This window comes from Eriocheir sinensis, chromosome 14, assembly GCF_024679095.1.
Source record: "Eriocheir sinensis breed Jianghai 21 chromosome 14, ASM2467909v1, whole genome shotgun sequence".
NCBI lineage: Eukaryota > Metazoa > Arthropoda > Malacostraca > Decapoda > Varunidae > Eriocheir > Eriocheir sinensis.
Window position 1 is genome coordinate 7,573,614 of NC_066522.1, and position 17,697 is coordinate 7,591,310.

General features: G+C 41.2%; 1 protein-coding gene across 5 annotated transcripts in view; it reads left to right on the forward strand.

Moving 5' to 3' along the window:
* Nucleotides 1-17,697, forward strand: part of LOC126998390 (acyl-coenzyme A diphosphatase NUDT19-like) — a 57,759-nt gene that overhangs the window by 14,522 nt on the left and 25,540 nt on the right. The window contains exons 1-2 of one of the 5 annotated variants that reach the window (XM_050860011.1): nt 8,534-8,722; nt 12,668-12,757. In XM_050860011.1, coding sequence (XP_050715968.1) covers nt 12,686-12,757 — 72 coding nt within the window. In that variant the 5' untranslated portion in view covers nt 8,534-8,722; nt 12,668-12,685. Of the gene's footprint in view, nt 1-8,533; nt 8,723-8,796; nt 9,081-12,667; nt 12,758-17,697 lie in introns of those variants that run through there. The other 4 variants (XM_050860012.1, XM_050860013.1, XM_050860014.1 and 1 more) reach the window with 4 other exon arrangements.

Consider the following 17,697-nt stretch of genomic DNA (forward strand, 5'->3'; position numbering starts at 1 on the left):
TTACTGAAAACTCGAAAGATGAAATACGATAACAGAAAAAAATGAGACCTCGTGACAGGAAAAGGGGCCGAGGAGCACTCATGGATGTGATGTTAGGTGGGGTTAGGCTCACAGGAGCTGCCTTGCATAGGGCTAATGGCCTCTAGCAGACTACTTATGTTCTTATGTTCTTATTTATTCCTTCTTTCTTTCTTTCCTTGTATTTTTCTCCTCTTCATATTTACTTATTAATTTCTTTCACCTTCCTTTTCTTCTTTCTTTTTCATTCTTCCGTTTCTTCCATTTCTTCCTTCCTTCCTTCTTTTCTTTCCATTTTCCTTTTTTTTCATGCAAAAATAATAGTGTTTCTTATTACTAGCCAAGGAAAAATAATCACGAAAACATGCGATGCTTTTTTCCCGAGAATATTTTTGCCTTGTATTATTTTTATGCTGAACAAAAATACGATATTTTTTCATATGTATTCTGAGATGACGTAATTCTTATTTATATATCTATTTAGTCAGTGAATCGGTTTTTAGATTTATTCTGTATTTTATTATCTTTTTTTTTTTTTATATTCTGTGATGTCAGCTTGTGTCCTTTTTTTCATATTTCTGCAGGGAACAAAATTTGCACGTCGAGTTTTGCCGGGACGAACACTTTTTATTTATATATTTTTTCTGTCTCCCGCCAACTAACCACATTGGGGAAAAAATACTCCCCTGCCGTCAGTGTTTTTTAGGCGCTTGTAATACACGTAGTTCTCGCGGCTTCATGTGTAGTAAAAAAAAAATAAAAGCATATATTCTTCTTTGACTAATACGACTTGCGGTTTAGTAAGTGTGTGTGTGTGTGTGTGTGTGTGTGTGTGTGTGTGTTTGGGGGGGGGGGGGGGGGGTCGGTGGAGGCTAAAAGTGGTGGTCTTGCTGAACTGGGAAAAAAAATCACTGTAACTACGTATTGAATCTATTGATGCATATGAATTACTTGTCTCTTGTATTGTAAGTATTGGAGGTGTTATTCTTTTCATCATGTATATTTTATTTACTCGTATTTTTTCGTTTCTTTTCTTACTTCTTGGCATGGCGTCTTGTTGGTTGTTAATCTAATGTGTTACTCTCGGTAGGATTTTGTTCAGTGGGATGTTTTTTTTTTATTGTTGAGAATTTCTGTTTTTGTTTTTATTTTTTGTTTTTATTGGTTTTGTTATGGGAATTCTTGTTATGTATCATGAAATTCTTTGTAGTTCATTTGCAGTTACAGCACACCGTCTTACACCACTCATTCTTCTTCTTCTTCTTCTTCTGACATTTCTTCTTCTTCTTCTTCTTCTTCTTCTTCTTCTTCTTCTTCTTCTTTTTCTTCTTCCTACTCTTTTTCTTTTTCTTTTTTTCTTCTTTTTTCTTTTTCTTTTTCATCTTCTACCCAAAATTGACCTCTCTTTTGGCCACCTTTTACTTTTATCTGTCGTGGGAGCGGTGAGTAGCGGGCTTTTTTTCTACACTCTTTTTGTTGCCTTTGAGCCGTCTCCTTTGTTGTAAAAAAAAAAAAAAAAAAAAACTTCCACCACCTTCACCATACACAGCCACATCTACTATTTTCAAGTTAGCGGCGGCGAAGTGGAGGTGGTGGTGGTGATAGGTGGGTGGGTGCTGGCACGCGTAAGACTACCCATCATCACCCCCCTCCCACCCCCACCCACCACCACAGCTGCACACGGTCACTACCACCACCCCCACCACCACTACCACCACCCCCAACCTCACCCTCATCCTTGTCCATCACACCACCACCACCACCACCACCCGTAAGACACAAGGTTATAAGACATGAAGTAGCGCGCGCAGCAGGTGTTGGGTTGGCCCTTGATAGCTCGTAAGCAGGTGTAGGCAGGTGGTAGGCGAGCTTAGGACATTGGACACCCCTACTCCCCTCTCCTCTGCCCCCCGAACACCACCCCACCTAGATCCTTCTCTCCCTCCTCCTCTCCTTCCATCCCATCACCTCTCGTATTTTTATTTATTCGCTTTTGTATACTGCTTTTCATCGAGGGTAAAGGCAGGTGAGGAATGGGGAGAAAACAATATGGTGCTTGTGTTCGCTTGTTTGGTGTTTTTTTATACTTGTTTTGACGTTTCGCTGTTTATTTTGGCGTCTTATGTGTCTTCTTAATAGAGGCTAAAGCAAGAAGAAGGATGCAATCAGTCAGGAAGAGTCTAAATGGGGGGAATATAATACGGTGTTAGTGTTCAGTTATATGTTGAAGATTTACTATTATTTTTTTTAGTTGTTTTGATGTCTTACTGTTTATTTAACGTTTTATCTTTATCTTCTCCATCAAGGCTAAACCACAGAAGAAGGATGTTAGGCAGGAGGGTAATGATAAAGAGGGGAAAAGGAAATAGGTAGAGGTGTTGTATGTTGAAGATTTCTTAATTGTTTTGACATCATACTGTTTATTGAACCTCTTTTATTATCTTCTCTATCAAGGTTAAAGAAAGATGTTAGTCAGAAGGGTAATGAAGAGAGGAAAAAGAAAATAGGTATAGATATGTTGCATGTTGAAAATCTACTAATAGTTTTGACGTCTAACTGTTTATTTGGCATCATATTTATCTTTTCAATCACGGCTAAAGCACTCAGAAGAAGCGTATTAGTCAGGGAGGTTATATAGATGGGGAAAATAAAGCAAATAGACGTGTTCTATGTTTAAGACTTAATTGTTTTGATGTATTATGACGTTTATGGCGCTAGTTAGAACTCGGTATAGTATTTCCATTTTATTGTCATTTTGGACGTTACTGGCGGGGTTAGCGCACAATCTACTGCATCACCGCCTATCTATATATCTCATATTGATAACTATTTACTATTTGAAAATAAGTTTTAAATATTCTGTACATGTAATCGTATGATTAGACTATAAAATCCTACCAAGGATTATTTTTTTCTGTGGACGAAACTGAATTTGCACACATCCCAATACGTTGTTGAAGGGTGGCTTATGCGACGCGTCAAGTAGGGCGACAAGAACACCGTGCTGGCCAACTCTTGCCTCATGGGCGGTGTGGGAAGCTGTCAAAACATGGGAATTTATAATGGAAAAAAATGTTGAGAGAGAGAGAGAGAGAGAGAGAGAGAGAGAGAGAGAGAGAGAGAGAGAGAGAGAGAGAGAGAGAGAGAGAGAGAGAGAGAGAGAGAGAGAGAGAGAGAGAGAGAGAGAGAGAGGGGAGGGGGGGGGGCAGTGAGAGAAGGGTAAAGTGGCAACACGGCTAGCCTGAGGCAGCCACACCTAAAGTGACTTGTTGAAATGGAAAGACTGATAGAGAGTGGAAAAAGGAAAAAAAAAAAGGTAGAAGTATATAGTTATTTGGTAAAGACTTGTTTATTGCTTTGATGTAGCCTACGATCTGTTTATTTATCACCTTATTTATCTTCTTAGAGCCAAAGCAGGCAGAAAAATTGTGTTAGTCAGGAAAGCGCTAGAGGTAAAATGGAAAAGGAATTAAAGAAGAGGAAAAGGGAAACGGTAAAAGCGACCAGTTATTACGGTGAAGACTTGTTAATTGCTTTCACGTCAAACTGTTTACTGGGCGTCCTTTTATTAGGCCTCCCTCCTCCCCCTTCCTCTCCCTTTCTTATTCTCAAGCTCTTCCCTTCCCCTCCTTATTTTTCGCCTTTTAATGGAATTACAGATTTGAGAATGCGTTAAAATTTGAGGTTAAGGCTGCTGCTAAAATGTAAATGGTTAAATTTTAGATGGTTTGTCATGTTTCTTTTTGGTCTCTGGTGGGAATTGGTTTCTTTAAGCTGAATACACTGCACTTCCTCTCAATTAAGCCAGCCTGGCGGCACGACTCTATATTCTCTAGTGTTTCCCTCGAGGGAACACCACTCCTAGACCTTGGACGCTCTCTAGTGTACTCCTCAGCAGCTTTGAGAGTTTCACGTTTTAAGGTATTCCACAACTCTCCAGGGTCCGCCAGAGTACCAAGCACTTCAAACCGATTTGAGACTGATATTGCATACTCCTGACCATATGCCCGGTCCACAGATTCTCAAGAGCCCTGGAGGATTGTATCTTGAGATTTTCCTCAGTTTTACAACAAGTCTGTGGTCGGTCGCCAAGAACTCAGCACTCCGGAAAACCCAACAATACTGGAGGATTCTCCAATGAGTACTGTAGTACAGATTGGCAAGATCGTTATCTATAGCTAACATATGTTGACTATAGCTAATATATGAGAGGGAGAGATAGGGGTTGGGACTGTGTGGCAGAGCGGCGGGGAGGAAAGGACCCGCGGGAGCCAACGCAAAAACGATCCCGCCAAGCCGCATGGTTTCACTATACCAAGGAGGTGATCGATCTCCTTTGGCACACCGCCAACATTGCTATACCAATTAAGTCCAGTGGCAAGGCTCGCATCTCTTGGACCAGAAACCAGCAATCCTCAGCCTTCTGGACCTCGTAAAGTTCAAAAGGAAACAACTGTTAAAGTTTCTTTCGCCATAACCACGGGGACTAACCCACAACTCGTAGCCCTAGCTCTCTGTACCAGTAGATGCATTGAAGTCGCCCAAGACAATTAGTGTATCACGCGGGGGTACTGGTCGACAATAGAGTCAAGCTTGGCGTAGAATATCTCTTTCTCCCAAAATTCACACATCTCAGTATATGGGTGTATGTTGCAATAAGAGATATGAAGTCCAAGGTGTGTTTCAACCTCGCCAGCATCTTACGCTTATGAACCGGAGTAACCACAACGACAGAGTACTGCATTTGGCTAAAAATGGCTAGAGTTATTCCTTTCAGACGGGAACCATCGCTCTGGCCTGACCAATAGTAGGTAAAACCCCCACTACTTATCTCTCCATTGCCTGGCCTCCTCGTCTCAGAGAGCTCCACCATGACATGACCACTCACCATCACCTGGGTTCAGCTGACAGATGGGGAAGTCGCTGATCCTTTGTATATCTCTCTCTCTCTCTCTCTCTCTCTCTCTCTCTCTCTCTCTCTCTCTCTCTCTCTCACACACACACACACACACACACACACACACACACACACACACACACACACACACACACACACACACACACACACACACACACACACACACACACACACACACACACACACACACACACACACACACACACACACACACACTGAAAGAGTTCCTTGTGTCTGGTGTTGCAGCCCTCCGTGTTATCGCCTAGTGACTCTTTAAGAACTGCTTGTGTTGCCCTCACACAAGAGAGAGAGAGAGAGAGAGAGAGAGAGAGAGAGAGAGAGAGAGAGAGAGAGAGAGAGAGAGAGAGAGAGAGAGAGAGAGAGAGAGAGAGAGAGAGAGAGAGAGAGAGAGAGAGAGAATGAAAAATGAGGGAGAATGATAATGATAATAAGACTGAGAATGAGAGATCGAATGAGAATGAAAATGAGAGAATAAGAATGAGAGAGAATAAGAATGAGAGAGAATGAGAGAGAATGAGTGAGAATGAGAATGAGAGAGAATGAGAATGAGAGGTAATGAGAATGAAAATGAGAAAATAAGAATGAGAGAATGAGAATGAGTGAGAATGAGAATGAGAGAGAGAATGAGAATGAGAGAGAATAAGTGAAAGAATGAGAGTGAGAGAAAATGACCTACATAGAATTACATAGAAAATCAGACCACACAGACCCCATGGTCCAGACTAGGTGGTCTGTCCTTAAACCTAAGTGATTCTACATTAATCAGATGGCTCCAAAACATTGCTTTTCTACTCTAGTTAATATTAAGTTCAAGGAAGTGGCGGTCGAGCTTGTTTTTAAAGGAGTCAATCGTGTTACACTGGACCACTGACGGTGGGAGCTTATTCCATTCTCGCACTACAACGTTGGTGAAGAAAAAATTGTTGCAGTCTGAATTTACTTGTCTACATTTGAGTTTTATACCATTATTCCTCGTTCGCAAAATGTCATCGATCATAAACAGTTTTGTTCTGTCTACATTCGTGAAACCTTTAAGCATTTTAAAACATTCGATCAGTTTTCCTCGGAGGCGACGTTTCTCAAGAGAGGATATGTTAAAGGTGGAAAGCCTTTCTTCGTAGGATTTGTTGCGCAAGGAAGGGATCATTTTTGTTGCCCGATGCTGAACACCTAATTTAGCAATGTCCTTTGCATAGTGGGGAGACCAAAACTGTACCGCATATTCCAAGTGGGGTCTGACTAAACTATTGTAGAGCGGAAGTATTACATCTTTACTCTTGAATAAAAAGTTTCTTTTAATGAAGCCCAACATTCTGTTCGCTTTATTTGCTGCATCGATGCATTGATGTGAGAATTTGAGGTTTGACGCGATTTTGACCCCCAAGTCCTTAACGCATTGAACGCTTGTGAGTTTAACGCCGCGCATTTCGTAATCGAACTTCTTATTTCTTGTTCCAACTTGAAGGACCTGGCACTTGTCTACGTTAAAGGGCATCTCCCATCTATCCGACCAAGCTGAAATTTTGTGCAAATCCTCTTGGAGGCTTTGCCTGTCTTCGTCAGTGAGAACCGAGTTACCAATCTTTGTGTCGCCTGCAAATTTACTAATGCGATTATTGAGTCCAACATCCATATCGTTGATATAAATAATGAAGAGCACTGGGCCTAGAACCGAGCCCTGAGGGACACCACTAGTGGCCGGCGCCCACTCTAAGAATGAGAATAAGAGAGAGAGAGAGAGAGAGAGAGAGAGAGAGAGAGAGAGAGAGAGAGAGAGAGAGAGAGAGAGAGAGAGAGAGAGAGAGAGAGAGAGAGAGAGAGAGAGAGAGAGAGAGAGAGAGAGAGAGAGAGAGAGAGAGAGAGAGAGAGAGAGAGAGAGAGAGAGAGAGAGAGAGAGATTGAAAATGATTTACATAGATTTACATAGAAAATCAGACCACACAGACCCCATGGTCCAGACTTGGTGGTCTGTCCTTAAACCTAAGTGATTTTACATTAATCAGAAGACTCCAAAACGTTGCATTTCTACTCTAGTTGATATTAAGTTGAAGGAAGTGACGGTCGAGCTTATTTTTGAAGGAGTCAATCGTGTTACACTGGACCACTGATGATGGGAGCTTATTCCATTCTCGCACTACAACGTTGGTGAAGAAAAATTTGGTGCAGTCTGAATTTACTTGTCTACATCTGAGTTTTACCCCATTGTTCCTCGTGCGCAAAGTGTCATCGATCATAAACAATGTTGATCTGTCTACATTCGTGAAACCATTAAGTATTTTAAAACATTCGATCAGTTTTCCTCGGAGGCGACGTTTCTCAAGAGAGAACATGTTAAGGGTAGAAAGCCTTTCTTCGTAGGATTTGTTGCGCAAGGAAGGATAATTTTCGTTGCCCGACGCTGAACCCCGGCTGAGTTAGCACTCTCCTTTGCATGGTGGGGAGACCAAAACTGTACCGCATATTACAAGTGGGGTCTGACTAAACTGTTGTAGAGCGGGAGTATTACATCTTTATTCTTAAATAAAAAGTTTCTTTTAATGAAGCCCAACATTCTGTTCGCTTTATTTGCTGCATCGATGCATTGCTGTGAGAATTTGAGGTTTGACGCGATTTTGACCCCCAAGTCCTTGACGCATTGAACGCTTTTGAGTTTAACGCCGCGCATTTCGTAATCAAACTTTTTATTCCTCGTTCCAACTTGAAGGACCTGGCACTTGTCTACGTTAAAGGGCATCTCCCATCTATCCGACCAAGCTGAAATTTTGTGCAAATCCTCTTGGAGGCTTTGCCTGTCTTCGTCAGTGAGAACCGAGTTACCAATCTTTGTGTCGTCTGCAAATTTACTAATGCGGTTATTGAGTCCAACATCCACGTCGTTGATGTAAATAATGAAGAGCACTGGGCCAAGAACCGAGCCCTGAGGGACGCCACTAGTGACAGGCGCCCACTCTGAGGGAATGAGAATGAGAGAGAGGTAATGAGCATGAGAATGAGAGAGAGAGAGAATGAGAATGAGAGGGATAATGAGAATTAGAGAATAAGAATGAGTGTGAATGAGAATGAGAGAATAAGAATGAGAGAATGAGAATTAACGTTGTCAGGCAAATGAGTGCCCGTGGGTTGAATCAACTCGGTAACTTGTCCAGGTTTACACTCTTATTTAACATGTTTTGCAAAATAACTATATGTGTTTATTGTACTTCTGATAGTACCCAAAGACCTCTACATTTCAGTAATGTGACCTGTTTGCGTGTAAAAGCCATGGGAGATGAATTACAGATGATTTCCTTGAAATTTCCACCAAGGAATCATTTGCATTCTTATGCGTCGCTCTTTTTCAAGCTCAGTTTTCTCGCCTCCTATATTATAATGTTTCACCACAAATATTATTTTGTCTTACCGATGAAACGTTGTGCCGCCCAGGCAGCCGGCGAATACCCTCTCCTTGTCTTGATTAATTTCTCGTGTGTTTTGATACACGCAGAGGTCGTGTTGGAGAATAGGAAAAGAGAAAATAAACTCCCGGGGCATGACAAAAGCGTTACAGGTCAAAAGAAGAAGAAGAAGAAGAAGCTGATCCACTGCCAGGCCTCCAGTGCCCGCAGTGCCACTGCCCGGCCCGCTGCCCCGTTGCTGCACCGGTGAGAGGAGAGGGAGAGCCAGTGACCCACATACGATTATCACTGAAACACGAATAAAAGTTGGATGTCATGCAAAGTGGATTAAGAAAAGAAGAGAGTTAAGAGGCGGCCTCCAGTTATAGAGGTAAGCTGCGAAGGGAAACCCACGAAGCGATCCGAAATGGGTGAGATCAAGACTGCACTCTTGCTGCCTAGACTGCACCCTTAGTACCTAGACTGCACCTCTGTTTTCATTTTTTAACGCCGATCAACAGATTGTCCATCTTCTTGTTCTCTTCAAGTTATTTTCCTGGCTTACCCATGCAATGTAGACATGACATTGTATAATAACATTTGTTGGCCCTGATGAACAATACAACATGCTTCCCACCCGGAATACATGCAGCAGTGTAAGGGGTGGCGGCAACGCCGTGGCCCTGCCTCAATGTACATCGAGGGTATAACGCTCTCTTGAGGCAGAAGCACTTCAAGGTAAATTCAAGGTAAAACGGAGCCATAAATCCGGATAATAGTAAACAAACATTCTTCTTCTTATGACCTGTATCGCTCCTTGGGCCCTCTCGGTCGTCTCTTCTGTTTATTCACACACTGCTTTTCAATTGTGCTTTGTAGCTTAATTTTTCCTCACTGCAATACACTATCGGGTTAATCTAGCCAACAACTGCTGCTAATATACCGAAAAAATAGCATGGGTACTGCATAGGATACTTCTTTTGCTTCACATTTGTGAAAGTTTTAGTTACTGGTCGTACCAATTTACTGCATAAGCGGCTTGATTATGTGGGGGTGCCTTGAAAATTTCTAAGTCAGGCGTTCCACTGTTTCTTTCTCCCCTGTCCTACAGCTACAGTTCTGGTTTCTCCGTCCCTGTTCCTGCCATTTACCTCCAGGGTTCCCGTTCTTGCTTCAAACAACAGCTTGCTCTCCCAATTTCCACATTGCCAGTCTACTCCCTCGGGCTTCTGTTTCCTGCTGTACCATCTTAACATCGATTTGCCACTCATTCCTTCCTGCAATTTGACTTTTCCATTCCTTTTAGCTTTCTTCTTCACATCCCTGATCTCCTCATTCCACTCCTCTCTCAGGTGTTTTCTCCTTTTCCACCTCTCTAATTCTTTCCCCCAGGTGGACTTGTTTCCACTTTCTTGCATTATTTTCTTTGCCCATCTTTCCTCGCTACTCTTTTCAATTTTCTTTAAGAAACCCAACTTACCATTTATAATTCTTTCCTTAAATGTGCTCAATCCCATAACCCCTCTGATGGCCTCTACTGCTGTGCTCCTAGGGACTCCTAATCCCCACCTGCCTACCATGTTCTGAACCTTTTCCAGCTGTGCAATGTCCCCTTCTGTAATAATAATAATAATAGTTTCATTTCGCCCAGTGGCATATTTAAGAAACAGGACAAGAAAACGAACGAAATCGAACAAGATACATATACTGCTTTAATAATTGACACCTTATAATTATATATGCGTGTGCACAGCACACTTATGCACAATCTACATGAACAGAAGGCCCAGCCACTCCTGCCACATAGATCCACATACATAGGCCGAGCTCTGTCTGATGCATTATTTCTGATCCATAGAGGCAATATGATACAGCTACTCCTTTCCATAGACTTTCCCCACATCGTATTTATTTACAACTCTATTGCCTCCATTCATTATCATCCCCGACATCCTCCTTGCCTTCCCTTCATTCACTTTCCTCTGTTTCTCACCTCCTAGGCCTTCCTTGCTAACTTCAGCCAGGCACGAACCTGTAGGAAACTCGCCTGTTTATGGTGTAGCTCTACTTGCTATAGACAATATGATGAGGAGGCCAAAGCATTGATTCTGATAAAAAAAAAAATTGATCTCTGTTTAAATGGCAGAAAGACTGAGGCAAAACTGGCATTGATTTCATACAAGACCATTTTTCTGTAGGTGTAAGTTTGGGTTTCTGCTGAAATTATGCCAAGTATGACCTCACACCTGCTTTAAAGAGGGTGCTAAACCCTAAAAGGTAAACACAAGGATGTGTTAATAGGTAGCTATTGAGGAAAATCAAGTGATTCAGTAAGATTAGTGAAACAAGGTAAATATCTAGAAGTATACCCACTTCTTAGATAGTAGAGCAGAACCACCAGACTTGGGTGCTGACTTTCCATGTTTACTTTAACTGACACTACCTACATAGGTAATGGACAGTTACCCACTGGCCACTGTCACTGTCATTAGTAATCTATCTACTGGGAATGGTATTATATTGCCACTAGTAACTTTTAATGACTGGAGAATAGATTTGGTGATTTTCAATATTATTTTGTTTTAATTTATATTTACTACTGTATATGCATTTATCTAAAGATGGCACGAAGAAGTACTGATGTGCGAATTATATTTTTACCATAAAATTCATAGGCCTAGCCTAGGAAGTTGGCATACCAGCTGTTCATCTTCCTTATCAGGCTGGTGGATAAATGATTTTTCTGGGAAAGCAAACTCTTTTAACTTAGACATTATACATGCCTGTGTCCCAGGGTAATGGGTTCCCACTTGACGCAGGCTTAAAGGTCAAAGAGACAGAAATAAGCACTGATGTACAACACACTTGTGAGACCAACACTAGAATACTGCTCCACGGTGTGGGATCCTTATACACACACACAAACATTGATAAGTTAGCGTTAATCAACACCAAGGCGGCTAGGCTCATTACGAACAATTAACTTGAACACCAGGCATCACAACACAGATCAAACAACAGATTAACATGGAACCTCTTCACATGTGCAGACAAGCACACAGACTTACACTTCTGTACAAGATCACATACACTCACATTGACATTGACCCACACACTCAGTATGCTTGTGTGTTGGGGGGAGTGCTGGCTACAAATGTTACTTCCTTCATGCAACTTTGCAGATGCTTACCTCTGCCTTGGAAGGTTAAATTCACTTACTGCCAATGACTCTCAATTAAAAGACTGTGATTGTAACAATAACAAAAACAGTTATCATAATAATAAAGAAGAATGATAACATTATAATGGACCTTTAATCAAAATCATCAATATTTTTAGTGTGTTATTACATATACTGCTTCATCCAGCATTCCATGTACAACATTTTTTAAAGTAAATGTTTGGGGTGCTTTTTTTCCATCCCATTCTGTCATAAAAGTGACACTGACAACAAACAGGCTGGCATGCTTTCAAGGGTACATCTTGGTTGGGCTGGAGGCAGTGGTGTAGCTTAATGTTCGGTGGGTGGCAGAAGGCTTTTTTTTTTTTTTTTTTTTTTTTTTTTTTTACAGAAAAGGAGACAGTTCAAGGGCGTGTGAAAAAAAGGAAACAATAATGAAAAAAAAAATGCCTGGCTACTTGCTGCTCCAGAATAGAGTACAGAGAAGCCAAAAACAGAGGTCAATTTTGGGTTGTGTGGTGATGACTTTGTTATTATCACTATTATATGTTGGTGTTATTTTTGTGACAGTGTCCAGTGTGTAAGTTTGGCAAACGTGGAGGCAAAAATAAGCCGGCAGGTCGTCAAGCTTAGTTACTCTTAGAAATGTTACCAAAGTACCTTTCTTTAAGACTCTACAGCAGGGGTTATCTTCTGCCAACACTCAAGGACTGTTTCTTCACCTATTTTTTAAAATAATAAAATAAAACTAATGGGCATCAGTGGAAACTACTTGCTTTTAGCTTACAGATGTAGGTTTGTCATTGGGGACTAAATGGGAATCTGAGTAACTGAAAATATGATTTTGTTTTCAGAATTCAGAATTCTTTCATGTCACACACACACTCCAGTATGTACTTCCTTCTTTAATAATTCTAGCTTCAGAATGTGGTGTGTCCTATGTTAATAGGGTGATACCTTATGGTGCTACACTTACTAAATGACCTCTGCTCCATTATGATTCTGTAGGTCACCTTTCCACTTCTGGCCAAGTGTCGTTTACTTTATTGATAGCAGCTTCAGCTCTCTTTTCTCATTTACTTTGTATACTTTCCACCATACTCACCTTTCCCTACTCTTCATATTCCAATGCTTATATCTTAATCTCTGTTACAGGATATATCGTTGTGGATCATGGCTGGAAAGTTTTGGCGGGAAGCAGCATCCCTCATGGTTGTGGGCCGGGCAGCCAACTTGAACTCTAAGGTATGAAAATGGGAGAATTTTCAGTTGCATTATTTGTATAGGTAAATAGGATTTTCACATAGCCATGCTGGTGGTCAAAATGTGAGGAAGTGAAGAGTTCATATGAGGCGTCTAGAGTTCGAGGGGCAAACACACCAACATGGCAGATTTTGAGATTTTGCCAGTTTTTGCTAGATCCTCCTTTCCCCCAACCCTGGGGTCGCCAAGACCTCAAAATATCAAACATGGTGTTATTATACTTTGATAACACATATACAACTAAACTAGTGGGGTCGCGGTTATATCTAGAGGTGCATGATTGGGGTCGCCTGAAAAAAAGGTTGGGAACCACTGCGCTAGAAGGAAGCACTGTGCAACCTTTGTGAACGCAAAAATGGGAAATCGGTCTCTATGGCCCAGTAGAAGGGTGGTGAGGGTAGCGTGTTTTTGCCTGTCTGCAGAGCGTATGAAGTGGGCTGTATCAGGGCTCTAAGGGTGAAGAGCACTAGTAAAACTCATAAAACACCTAAATATGTAAATTTTGTTTTGAAATTTAAGGGGAGCATCCGCCATATCTTTAATCATTAATGTATGATCCTGATTATATTCATGTGAAATGTATGCTTATGGTAAAGTAATATACGCTTACTTTCAGATCTATAAGTCGATACGTAATAGCAGGAAAAAATAAAATGTAATTAAAAAAAAAAAACTAAATTTCTCATTTAAAAACCTATGGTGCTGAAAAAATTACCAAAGAAACTTAAAGTAGAATTCAAAAGATTCATCTTGGAAAATTTTTCAATTTTTTTGTGTATCTAACGTTATTTCTTTTCCAACAATTGTCCCTTAATTGAAAAGAAAACTTTGGATGAAAAACTTGTGCTTCAGCTCCTCTTTTCAATGATGTATTGTGTATTAAAATCGGTCAAATAGCAGTGAAGTTATTTTAGAAAAACTGAAACTAATCCTGTTTTCTAAAAAGGAGAGTTAAAGTTTGCGGGGACTTAAAGAGTTCGCCCTTTAAACTTAGATGCCTTCCTGTTTTGGTATTCTTTACTGAACTCCAGTTTTTCTTTGTTTTGAAGGACTTCGTGTGTCTGATGGTGTCCTTTTCTTGGAAATCCTGGTCACGAGCTGACGTGCAAAACTTATCTCTGGCTCCTCCGGGGTGACTGATGTATGTGTCAGCTCTGCTGCCTCCAAGGCCATCGCAGATGCTAGTTTGCCACAAGATGCCATATGAATATTCTTTTAGGCCATTTTCTATGCTGAAACATGATGATGTATGCACCTGTGTATGAATGTAGCTATTTTTTTATGTCCCAGCCTTAAGCGCCAGTAGGCTTTCTTGAGGGGCCTGGATAGTAGTCAGCCCCAGCCCGTCATGGCGCAGGCAAGCGTATTATAGCAACATGAGTGACGAGCGGAAGAGGGGGGGGGGGGGGGATTCAGCCATAACTCTGTCATTTTTGCTTATTTCTTCGTAATATTTTGCCACAAGCTAGCCGAGGCATGTACAAAAACGTGATTTTTTTCAATTTTATCAATTTAGAAAAAAAATCCACAGCGGATGCTCTCCTTAAAGTGGCAGTTAGTTACATCATGTTCCTTTAATTTTCCGAGTTTGGATTAAATTGGATAATTAACATGAAATACAATAGCCCCCCGCCGTTCACTGGTATTTGGTTCCGCGAATCCGTGATCGGCGGGACTATAATCAAAGAGGGAAAATAGGATTTTGTTCTACCATCTCGATCGAATAAAAAAAAAAAAGGATTTCTAAGGCATTTCTAAGCATTGTTATATAGTTTTACATACACATAAATCACAAATTAAATATGGACTGTAATAATTTAACACTCACTCTGTGGTTGGTTGTGGTGAGTGTGAGGCTGGATTCACACGAGCCACTTTTTAGTGGTCAGTGGCCGCCACAAAATAGAACACACACATCTCTATGGGTGCATGCACACGGGCCACTTTTTTGTGGGCGCCACAAAACAGTGGCGAGTTGTGGCCGGCGGAGCCATTTTCCGACCATGCCACTGTGGCCGGGGATAGATACCGTTGTTTCAAATGGCAGTGTGTACACGAGCCACTATCGGTGGTCACCACCCTGCCACCCGCCGCTTTCCCTCTGTCTTGACACTTGAACACCTGAATTTTAACTGTCATAATGATGTATAAGTATGACCTTCACGCACAACTTGTGTTCAGGATATAATGGATAAGCTCTTATATGCTTTCATAACTAATGTTTCATTTCGTTTCACAGTTTTGCATATTAATTGATTCTGGTATGGATTAATTACTGAATGTGGTAGTTTTATTTACCCGGAAGTAGAAAGGGGAAAATGTTAGGTAACTGCAAAGGTTAGCGATGGTACGCTTGGTTAGCGATGGTACGCTTGGTTAGCGATGGTATGCTTGGTTAGCGATTAGCCCACGCATGTGAGACCAGGTCCACCATGCGTGGTTATTTTTTTTTTTAGAACACGCAGCCATAGCTGGGCACGATAACAAAAAACCTTATTCCCGACAACCGATAACTGATAATGGAAAACCTTATCGGTGATAACCGATATTCGTTAACTGGAGACACAAATATATGCGATAACCGATACCCAATATAAATCCACAATTCTGATACTAGCTAGCAATAAGTCCGATAGGCGAAAACCATACTATATTGATATTTCAAATAAAAAAACATAGATGAATTAAAATTTTCATTATCTTTATTTTAGAAAACTTACAAAACCTGAAAACCACACGTGGACACATACATATGGACGGTAATACTAGAAACGCCTGAACCGGTGTTGTGTTATTTGGCGTCCCCACCGTCAAAAGCTGGTGCTTTTGTTTACAAACATTGGTCTCTCTTGAACTGTGCATGCTCAGACCAACAAGCGTAGACCTGTACAGTCTCACAAAGCTTTTTAACCGGAATTAAGAGTTGCTGGAAGGCTGAATCAGACATACAGTACCACTACCACCATCCCCGCTGTTTCTAGAACGACACTCTGTACGAGTTTTATTTATATGTACATAGTGTCGTTCCAGAAACAGCGAGGATGGTGGTACTGTTTGTCTGATTCAGCCTTCCAGCAACTCTTAATGTGTTAAAAAGCTTTGTGAGACTGTACAGGGCTACGCTTACTGGTCTGAACATGCGCAGTTCACGAGAGACCAGTGATTGTAAACAAAAGCGCCACGATGGGACACCAAATAACACAACACCGGGTGCCTTCAAAACCATGGCATGCTCACAAACGAATATGGAATATCAAATTTGAGGCAGTGAATAATCATTTTTTGGGCAAAGTTGAATGATTCTTCTCTTTGATATATTGATTTTTGAGTCAAACAAAAAAAAAATAACTTAGTGTTTTAACGTTGATGATCTAAGTATGAACTCTTTTCACCGAAGATATTTCATACCCCAAAGTTTTTTCAAACAACACCGGGCGCCCAGGCCACGCATGCGCAGTAGGGAGGAGACAACATTTTTTTCTTTTTCTGAGAGGCGGAAATAAGTAGCGATTATCGCTGGTTTGGTTACAACAGTAACGAAGATACCGATACATATTTAAATAAGTAGCGGATGGCCGATAACCCGATTTTGTTATCAGCGATAAAGTATCGCGATAACGGCCAGCTATGCACGCAGCCCAACGGTTGCTGTACTGAGGGCCGGGTATAGCCCGGGCCTGTTCAGCCCGAGTCCCGGATGACCTTGAGTCATGGCTCAGGGCTGTGTTGGGATGGTTAGCAATGGTATGCTTGGTTAGCGATTAGCCCACGCATGTGAGTATACGGTAGGGATTTTCCTTACTTGCGAGAACAGGGAGTTTTCCCTAATTTAGGGATTTTTCTAGGGATATTTTGAAAGACGATTTTTCAGTGATTTTGGCTTCCCCACCCTAACCCCGGTTCCCCACAGTTCCCCAGGCTTGTCTTGGGGGGTAGGGGGGGTCTGGGGTGGTGGAGGGGGATAAGTAGTTGTTCCCTAGTTTTACCCTGTAATAAAAAAAACACCCTTACGTTTATTTTTTTAATTTTTTAATTTTTTTAATAATTAACACAATTTCACACAAACACTGATTCCATGGAATCTGTCTTGCTGAAAACTTTCTATTGGTGTATGGTGATATTGCCATGTGTATTTTTCATTATGTTTTTGTTATGCTTGACTTTGAAGGCCTTTAGCTTAAAACTAGGTAATTGCCCCTAGGTAGTTTGCCCCTTGAGCACTAGATGCCTCATATATAAGCCTATGAATACCATGGAAGGCAGTCACTTAAGTTACTTCTAATGCTTCAAAGACTTGTTCTTTTTATTTTTCCACTATAGCACTGGTAGGCTTTCTTAATGGGTCCTATTGGTCACCCCAGCCAGTTTGTAGCACAGGCAAGCATTTTATAGTAGCGCCATCTTGCTTGGCTCATGCTGCCCCCTGGAGCTCCACTTGATTCTCTAGAGAGAGTCACTATAGTCCAGTTTGATAGGTGGTCATCAGGACAGCATGTAGGTAGTCTTAGGCCACTCAGCAATAACTGAAAATTGTCACTTTGTAGCAGTGGACAGGACTTGAACCTGGGTCCTCCAGGACACTGCAACCACCTCCTGCTCATTAATGAATGTGTGCAGTCTCTTGGCAGACTTGAGATCATGTTTAGTTTGAGGCATCTTGATATTTCTTGCTTGAAAGAGTCTAGGTCATTGGAAAGAGGAACCATAGTGAAAAGGAAGCTGTGCTAAGGCTTACTTGATTGCTCTTTTTTGTTGCATTTTTTACATTAAACAACTTTGTTTTGGTTTAAAAGATGGTATTTTGCAGAACAAAACATCCTTTAAAAGATTATTATTTTTAATTTTGAATGAGATAATTTGCTGAAAATATATCTAACAGCGACGGTTTTATTATGTGTCGTTTAGCATGTTGAATTGTGCAG